This window comes from Thunnus thynnus, chromosome 4 (genome assembly GCF_963924715.1).
Source record: "Thunnus thynnus chromosome 4, fThuThy2.1, whole genome shotgun sequence".
In the NCBI taxonomy this organism is placed as follows: domain Eukaryota; kingdom Metazoa; phylum Chordata; class Actinopteri; order Scombriformes; family Scombridae; genus Thunnus; species Thunnus thynnus.
The window spans coordinates 37,166,368-37,175,475 of record NC_089520.1 but is presented as its reverse complement, the minus strand read 5'-3'; the positions used below and the strand labels follow the sequence as shown (position 1 = coordinate 37,175,475).

Sequence of the window (9,108 nt, the reverse complement as noted above, 5' to 3'; positions counted from 1 at the left end):
CTCTTCTGTTCTTGCTGCTTAATGCTGTTAATTTGATAATTTGAGAATGCATCTCAAACATGCACTTAAAAAGTCCATGTTTCAGGAGCCCATCTCTGGTGCACCCATTCTCATTCCAGAGAGGACTTTTTTTTTTCTTTTTTTCTTTCCAGACAAAATCCTGGTAGTGTCTATTCCATCATTGGCAACCAGGTCAGTGGACACTGCAGATGATATTTGGTATTGGTATTTGGTATTTGGTTTACTTTTGAGCTTTGGCACAGTTTCCTGGCAAACATTTTCTCCTTCCTCTTTAGCTGACCCAAACATACACAAATCCCAGCGTCGGTTATACATTGACAATTCTTGGATCTTGTTTTCCACTTCATGGATTTTTAGCTCTATTTTGTCCACCCTGTTGATTGTTTCTGACATTTTTCCGCCTGTAGACCATCAGCTCTTACATTTATTGCATTTTTATATTTTCATAAGCATTTTTCTGCACTTGCTGGGGGTCTTTGTCGGAATTTTGTTTGTGGCAGTAGATTTGCATTTGTTGTTGAGAGCCATGAAATTTTCGGTTCAGATTCAGAATATCGAAGATTACACTTTTTTTGTTAAAGTAAGCTTAAAACAGATCTAAAAATCATCTTGAGTAGGAGAGTCTGTATAAACTTGTGTAAATAAACTTTAAGCTGCTGTTTTCCTAAATAAATGTAAAGGAGGTTTTGCCAATTATCCGGTTACACTGCCATCTTGCTGGAGGACCTGGCATACATCCCCTGGGCCAAATACATCACAGGCACATTGCACTTCCTGTTTGCATCACCCACCCACCATCCCGTCATGGGATCTGCAGTGCCAAAACTCAAAACATATTCTTTCCAAATGGAAATAACAAGAAGAACAGGAGTGACAAAATCCATGAAATTCTGTATTATGTCATTTTACATATTCAATGCATTTCATTCCAATTCTTACACTCATCTATCCATTCATATACAGTTGTTTGTGGTTATGTCTTAAAAACCTGTGAACATTCAGAAAAAAGAACAATTACATTTTTTCACAAAAGATGACCTGGAAAATGTGTTTATCATTGACATGCTATATGATGGTATTTCTGAACAGGCCAACATATTCTTTAAAGAAATAAAGGATAATGTATAATATACAGAGCTAAGAAATGTTCATGTAACAATTATGCCATATGCCTGCAAATAAAGGCCTAGGCGAGAAAACTAAGCAAAAACAGTCAAGGGTTCAGATGGTTAAAAGGGGAGACTTGTTTCTCTTTCTTCCCACATTAAAATAATAATAATTAAAGCTGCATTAATTAATATTTTTATACTAACAACAAATCAAAGACTGCTTAATGTGAAAGGTTACTTATAAGAATGAACCCAGAGAGAATTATCACCAACACTACAGTTCCCCTCAAAGCTTTTTAGCCTCTTTCTGCTCTTGGTTTCAGTATTCAGGCCCATAAACTCAACTCTCAAGAACCTCATTTGCTGCAACAGCAGGTAGCTGTTTTCAGTGAATAACTCAACACCAAACAGCAGACAGGGAGTTAGTGACTAGCTGGTGAACATAGTGGACTATTTAGCAGTTAATCTGTTCATCAGGACACAAGCAGGACTGTGTCCTAGCAATGAATGCTGACGTTGCTTTGTGTCTCTGGTTGTCAATAGGCAACTTGCCAACATGTTAACCATATACAACTTTATAAGGTGATAATATGTCACTGTTGTGGTCCTCAGCTTGTCTTGCTGCCCACCAGTGGCCAAAAAAACAATTAATGCAGCTTTAAAGATATCAGTTTCAGTCATGCTGTTTCTTCCCACAGACTTTACATGTTTTTGGCATAAAAATTGGCATTGAATATGTAGACAAAGTGCTTAGTGTTTAAAACATTTGGATCAGTATGGCCTTCAAATTCCACGTCATCTATATTATAGATATTACAGCTAAACAGTTTTTATTCTAGTATTATTTGTGTGTTTTTTAAGTGTGTTTTCAAGCCTGGTGTCCGGCAGCTGTCAGTGACTCCCTACAGGCAGGCGTGGCAAGCAGATATAGGCCTGAGCAAACAGATTAATGTTCAGGGGGTTACCATCCAGACGGATGTCCTCCAAGTTATGCCGAATAAACTTGCGGTCATGGCGGTTACAGAAGGTGTCCTCATGCAGAGACTGGATGTTGTTGTTCTGATTTGAGGGGCACAAGGAAGTTGCTGTTAATGTTTTTACATTTAAAGTGTTAGCCATTGGACATTTTACTGTTGACTCTGCATAGTTTTGCCACTATTTCATCATTTCATTTATCACTGTTGTAACCTCACACTATCCTACTTATTGCTTTTCAAAACAGGTTTTTGAGGAAATGATTTTGCTGCCTGGATTATGTTTAAAAGCGGCATTTTACCATATTTTATCTTAATGCAGAGAAAACAGAACATTTCCCTTCAGAGACATTAAAGAAGAAGAGACAATAGATGTTTGTGCTCCTACCTGCAGGTGTAACACTCTCAGGCTCAGTGGCAGTGGTGTAGGAATGTAATCCAGGTTATTATTGGACAGATAGAGGAATTCTAGTTGGCTCATATCCTGCACAGAGAAGAAAGGAAAGGGAAACAGTCACATAACAAAAAAGTAATACATGAAAATATCCATAAGAGGGAGCACAACACCCACTGAATGTCAACTTTCTACATCTTGAACAATTTATTGTCTTTACATTTTCTTCACATTTTCAATGTTTTCCATCATGTAATCAGTGGTCTGCATCATGCCCCTTTGGATCAACTGTAGTTGATCCAAAGGGGAATAACTCTAACTATCCAAGGATACAAGCTGTTTTCTGCAAGAAGAATAAAAGGAGGAGTCTGTTCCTGCAGGATAACAGATAATTCCCTGCCTCCCTGCTTTTCCCAAACCTCCAGACGATTTAGATATAGATGAAGACATAACATTATACAAGTGTTTTCACCAGTGGTGGAAGAAGTATTCAGATCCTTTACTTAAGTAAAAGTACCAATACAGCAGTGTAAAAATACTCCATTACAGTCCTGCATGAAAAATCCTACTAAAGTACAAGTAAAAATCCTACTTGAGTAAAAGTACATTACACAGTATTAGCAGCAAAACGTACTTGAAGTATTACAGTAAAAGCAGTGGTTTGGTTCCTCTGATATATTATTATATATGACATCATTAGATTATTAATACTGAAGCATCAATGTGTAACCAGCAGGGTGGAACTGGTTTGAACCACTTCATTTACAGTTAGCTAGTTTAGTCCAGCGGTTCCCAACCTAGGGATCAGGTCCCTCCAAAGGGTCACCAGATAAATTTTAGGGGTCGAAAGACGATTAATGGGAGAGGAAAGAAGAAACAACAAAGTTCTGATACACAAATCTGTTTTCAGTTTTCAAACTTTTTCTCAAATCTTTGATTTCCGGTGAAATACCGGATCATTTGAACATTTATTGGAATGAAACCATGTGAAAAGTTTAGAGGGAAAAATCACTATTTGGTGGAGCTGTAAACAACATCTGAAATGTGACCCCGACTACACACTGCTTTTTGTACGATGTCAAAAGCCTAAAAGGTTGGAAACCACTGCTTAATTTTTAACGATGTGTTGTATTTTAAAAGCTTGTTATATTATGTGTCAAATTTTCATCTGAAAAGTAACTAGAGCTGTCAAATAAATGTAGTGGAGTAGAAAGTACAATATTTCCCTCTGAAATGTAGTGGAGTGGAAGTATAAAGTAGCATAAAATGGAAATACTTAAGTAAAGTACAAGTACTTCAAATTTTTACTTAAGTACAGTACTTTAGAAAATGTACTTAGTTACTGTCCACACTGGTTTTCACAGGTGGTAGTGGTACTTCCTTTGACAGATAAACAGATCTCTGTAAAATGGGTTGAGTGACAGCTTTTTTTTTTAAAAAAAGATTAAAATAGGATTTTTAAAAGTCTAAGCATAAAAGCAGGGGGTCTACCTTGAATACCTCTGTGTGCATCCCCTGGCTGATCAGCCTGTTGTTGCGTAGATCAATGCGCTTCATGGTGATTGGCAGCTCAGGAATCATCTGCAGGTTGTTATCAGCCAACAATAACTGCTGGAGGTGCAGCAGAGAGCGAAACGCATCCTCATCCATCTCTGAGATCTGGTTCCCAGTTAGATCAATGGACTGCAGCTTATCTGTGAAACAAACAAAAACATAGTCTATATCTGCCATTATTTGAATATTAGTTTTTATCTGAGACTTTACAGTAGACCTCAGTCTCCAAACTGATTCCCCACTGAGGTTGATGAAGTCTGTGTTCTTGAGGTGTCGGATCTTGTTGAAACGTCCATAAAAATGGGTGGTGTCTTTGGGCAGGGGTGGGATCTGATCCAGTCCGGCGTCGTCACAATACACACTCCCTCCGATACATACACACAGCAGGCAGGTAGGCATTCCTGCACATAGACAGAAGACAGCTGTACCACATATGCACACAGCCACACAAAATTTTAAAGGGTAACTACATACTAAATCATCCTTTAATGCACACTGTATGTAGGTCTATGTTGGCACATGATGTTAATTAGGGTTGGGTATCGTTTGAATTTTAACGATTCCAATTCTGCTTATCGATTCTGGTTCTTATCAATTCCCAGCTTTAATTCCAATATAGTCAAAAAAGAGGTCAAATGTTTAGATAACAAAAATATCTTAATTCATCTTTATTCTTTTAAAGGTCCAGTGTGTAGTATTTAGTAACATCTAAAAGAGCAGACTTGATAAAAATTATTTATAAGTATAATATAGAATAGAATAGATTTATAAGTATATTTTAATTGGTGTCTAATCAGCTGAAAATAATAATTGTTGTGTTTTTGTTACCTTGGAAATAAGCTCTTTATATCTACATGGGAGCGGGTCCCCCTCAACGGTGGCCGCCATGTTGCATCACCATGTTTCTACAGTAGCGCAGAATGGACAAACCTAACACTGGCTCCAGTGAGAGCCTTACGCATTTTAGATTCAGTGGGCGATTACTGGAAATGCACCGGTATTAAAACGAAGAAGAAGAACGGACCAATTATTTTGTATTGTGAGAAGTTTTTGAAACCAAAATCTGATAAATGGAGGATCATAATTATTTAGAAAATCACAGGAGCGTGAATTGTCGTCGTCAAAGAAATAAAAACACGAAGAAGCTAAACGAAATCGGGACAAGCAACGGCATAAAACGAGGATAAACCCAGATGGAAATCCCTGATGAGAGAAATGTTTGCAGACGACTAACGCCGAAGTTTCCTGTTTACTGCTGGACAGGTAAGAGTGTAATGTATATTTATTTTGCCCCGCTGGTAATGGTTCAAAACCTAGATGATGTACAATGTTTATTAGCAGTACATTAGTTTCCCTGAAAAGAAACGCCGCCACGTAACATTAAATATTAGCATACTTTAGCCTCAGTTTGTGCCTCTCACGGAGCTGGTGGTCTGACAAGAGACAACAGGGAGGCGACGTTGTGCTAATAACCCAACGATTTATTCATTTTCTGTGGCAGTAAGACAACACATTGATTGATAACTAAGATATTTAGCTCTGGTGATGTGCCAAAGACAGTAAGTGAGAGTAATGAGTTAGTGTGAAAGATAAACTGAGGAGAAGTCTGCTCATCACCAAGTTAATACATCCTGTGAATATTTTTCACAGTGCTCCATGATTTCATTATTTGCTCCGAATTTGTCATTTAGGAGCACATGTACACACTGGGGGAGGGGAGGTTAGCTTATAGCCCAACACAAATAACATTTTCCCCGTTTCAATGGTGAAAAACATGTAATTGTTAACAGAGTTTTAATATTACATGTATCAGTCAGAAGTAGAATTTTTCTGTTATTTATTTTGGTATGTTTATCCAGGCCAGCCAAGAATCCCAGCATCTTAGGACGTAACATAATGTATTACAAGGGTTTGTGACTATTGCCTTTATCTTCATCCTGAGGTGATGTAAAGTGGGTATTTCACCATGTGCCATTGATGGCTGGGAGTACGTAGGTTTTCATTACAACCAAAGACAACAAAAGTTGATTTCACTGAATAGCTACTTGTCTCTGGCTTAAAGTGTGTTAATCAATTCAATAATCTGATCTAGTCTGTTGTTGGGATGAAAATCTGCATGGAATAAGGTTGAACAGTTTCTGGTGAGCATATTAGATAGATAGATAGATAGATAGATAGATGATTTATAATAGTAAGTTCATTCATTTGTGCTGTTTTATTTTTCTCAGGCACTATGGGTTGGCATTATTCACCATGTCTGTGACATTCGCACTCGCCATATCAGAAGTATTGCAGACCAAGTCAGGAGAGGTAAGTGATACACATTTGTTTGCCTATGTAGCATATGTAGCATATTAACTTACCCTGTAAGTCCTACTCTTGGTTAAATAGCACTAGTTCCACATGTACAACTGCATAAAATGTATGAAATAGTAAATTAACTTGTTGTGTAATGGTACTGTCTTCCACAGAAGCAGTTTTCCCTGCAGCTGCTGCTCTACACACAGCTCCTGCAGCAGATGAGGAACAGCAGTGCCAGTGAATCATAGGTGTTGTTCCTGCCATGAGAGCATCTTCATCCAGAGCAGTAAATTGAATACCTTTGGTGTGGTATTGGTCTGACCCTTGTCAGCTATTATATATGCAGCAATTTGACTGCTGGAAGGTGATCGGATAAGTTTAATCGCACTGCTTTTAGTGTTCAGACTAATGATTTGATAGATTATTCTGTCTTTATCAGAGTCAACTCTGAAGAACACAGAATAAGCTGTCAAAATGTTTGTTTGAAAAGTAAAAGCTGCATGTTTATGTTATCCTTTTATTGTCCAGATTGAAAAGGATGTCCAAAAATGTTTCTGTTAAATAAAAGATATTTTTATTACAAATTTCATTATTCTTAGTGTTGTTTTTTATATTTTTATTTTGTGGTTCACTGATGCATCATCAAGGCATCAAAAACGAGCCCTGGCTGCCTCTGAAGCAGTTCGCTAGTGAGCTGCCTGTGCTCCTCCAAGGTCATCTCTTCAAGAAGTCTCTGAAAAAATAAAACACAGATAAGGCTTTATAGGTTATAAGTTTCATATGTTGGAAATATGGTAATGGTAGTGCAGAATATGGATTGTAGGCTGTGCAGTGTTCCCAAACATGTCTACAACAGTAACATGATTTTTAAAAAAAGTCAAAATATTGCTGCTCAATACTGTTCCTATATAGTATTTATATCATCATTCAATAATGTTGCTGATTTTTTCAGTAGCCTCTTTTATACGAGAGAGAGAGAGAGAGAGAGCAGCTGTGGTTGAGTGAGCTAGAGGGTGATCGCTGGTAGTGAGGAAGCCGGTGAATCAGATCAATAAACATTATTTTCTTATTGTTTCACAGCGGTTAGCTTCTAAAGCACAAACACACCCACACACCCCCTCAACCCTGCAGCTGTACGCTGCCCCACCAGATTTGGTCTGAATACGGGCTAAACAGAACAGCGAGGAGGATTACCAGTACAGTATTCCCACCTTGAACGGGCTGTGTAAAAGGGGCTACTGACTCATGTTACACTGATAATACATCAAACTATACAGACTACAGTAACGTAAAGCACAGAGCTGCTATGTAAATACCACTTTGTGTTATATTGGCATTTTTAATATCATGCAGAACGGGTAGGAATATAATAAAATAATTGTATAAATCATGTCACAAACCTCAGTTGCTTCGGGGGGTTTCCAGCCTCTTCCCCTGCTTCTGCGGTGCCAGTGTTTGCTCTCCTCCCTCGTCTGGCCCTGCCTGCAGCAAAACCGCTAACTTGCCCTCTTCCTCACCCTCTTCCTCTCCCTTTAACCTCCAGTACTTGACTCTGCAAATGGATAATAAAATATGTAACGTTATCCTGCCAATGCTATCTCGCTATCAATTATGCCTAACGTTAGAATAAAATAACATAAGTTCTGTGTAGCATGACATTGCTAATGTTAGCTTGTATTACCAAAACAATAAAACACTCATAATTGCTATCTTACGTGTGAGCTATAACCTATAGTATTATAGACTAAATAACTAAATACATATTCACCTCATTGCTTGACTTGTTAGAAATGCTTGGAGCTGTCGTGGACGATGACATCTTCAGCAAATAGCTTCTTGTCTTTGAAGATCACCGTAGCTTCTGGAACCTCTCCAAAGTCTTAGGAGGGATAGGGGTGAGCGGCGGAGTGCTTCAATCTAGAACCTCACCATTAGAGGCTGCTAAATACCACACATATTACACACTGGACCTTTAAGCATTTATGGTCTGTGCATGAAGTATAATTCATCTGCAGTTTTTCACTTTGTATTCAGGGTATTTCCTAAGTTCATTGTCTTAAGACGTGCAATGCAATTCAGCGCGCCAGAGCGTCCGCTGGTTCCATTATTCAACTTGTAGAAAAAAAATTGAAACAGGAGCTCGAAACAGAGACAGATCACATTCAAAGTAAAAGTTACATGTTTTGAAGCGTGTTGGCTGCAGAGGTCAATTTAAGGACAGCTAAACTAAATAAAAAAAGAAATAGCCTAAATAATTAATGTAATTCATACTTCTTTTACACACTTTGGAGATAAAATTATGTAAAAGGAAGCAGAGGTGGCGGAACCAGCCCAGGGGTTTTCAATGTAAATGCAGCAAACACCCAACTCCTATTTCCCCTTCACATGAACTGATAATCCTAGAAGTTCACATACCTTTGCCACGCGCAAATATGTAACATTGGATCATATTCCTCAATAAATAAACGAACAAGTGTAAGGTTTTTTCTCATTTGTTTAATTGATGTCCCTTTATCTAGCTTTAGGACTTGCATGGAAATGTGATCATGCTTTAGCTCATGTTTATGCAGAAATAGGGAAAATTCTAAAAGGTTCAAAAACTATCAAGCAGCACTGTATATACTGTCAAGAGAATTATTGCAATTTTCAAAGCCTTCCTAATGGAGAATGAGTAGCATTTTAGAGAACAAATTTAACAGACATCACACATTATTTAATGTCATAGATCATATAGCAGGCCTCAAGTGTTGCAAAC

General features: G+C 37.9%; 1 protein-coding gene and 1 long non-coding RNA gene across 3 annotated transcripts in view; both read right to left on the bottom strand.

The window, feature by feature from the left end:
• Positions 1 to 900: 900 nt before the first annotated feature.
• The window catches only part of optc (opticin), a 50,063-nt gene continuing 41,855 nt past the window's right edge, over positions 901 to 9,108 (bottom strand). Inside the window, exons 4-7 of one of the 2 annotated variants that reach the window (XM_067588522.1) lie at positions 4,295 to 4,453; positions 3,999 to 4,192; positions 2,493 to 2,588; positions 901 to 2,189 (exon numbers count right to left, since the gene is read on the bottom strand). In XM_067588522.1, the coding sequence (XP_067444623.1) occupies positions 2,022 to 2,189; positions 2,493 to 2,588; positions 3,999 to 4,192; positions 4,295 to 4,453 (617 nt within the window). In that variant the 3' untranslated portion in view covers positions 901 to 2,021. Of the gene's footprint in view, positions 2,190 to 2,492; positions 2,589 to 3,989; positions 4,193 to 4,294; positions 4,454 to 9,108 lie in introns of both variants that reach the window. The other variant, XM_067588521.1, reaches the window with a different exon arrangement.
• LOC137182190 (uncharacterized) lies at positions 6,393 to 8,708 on the bottom strand. The gene is made up of 2 exons (XR_010928269.1): positions 7,754 to 8,708; positions 6,393 to 7,086 (listed from the first exon to the last, which is right to left on the bottom strand). It is a non-coding gene; the product is annotated as an uncharacterized lncRNA (long non-coding RNA).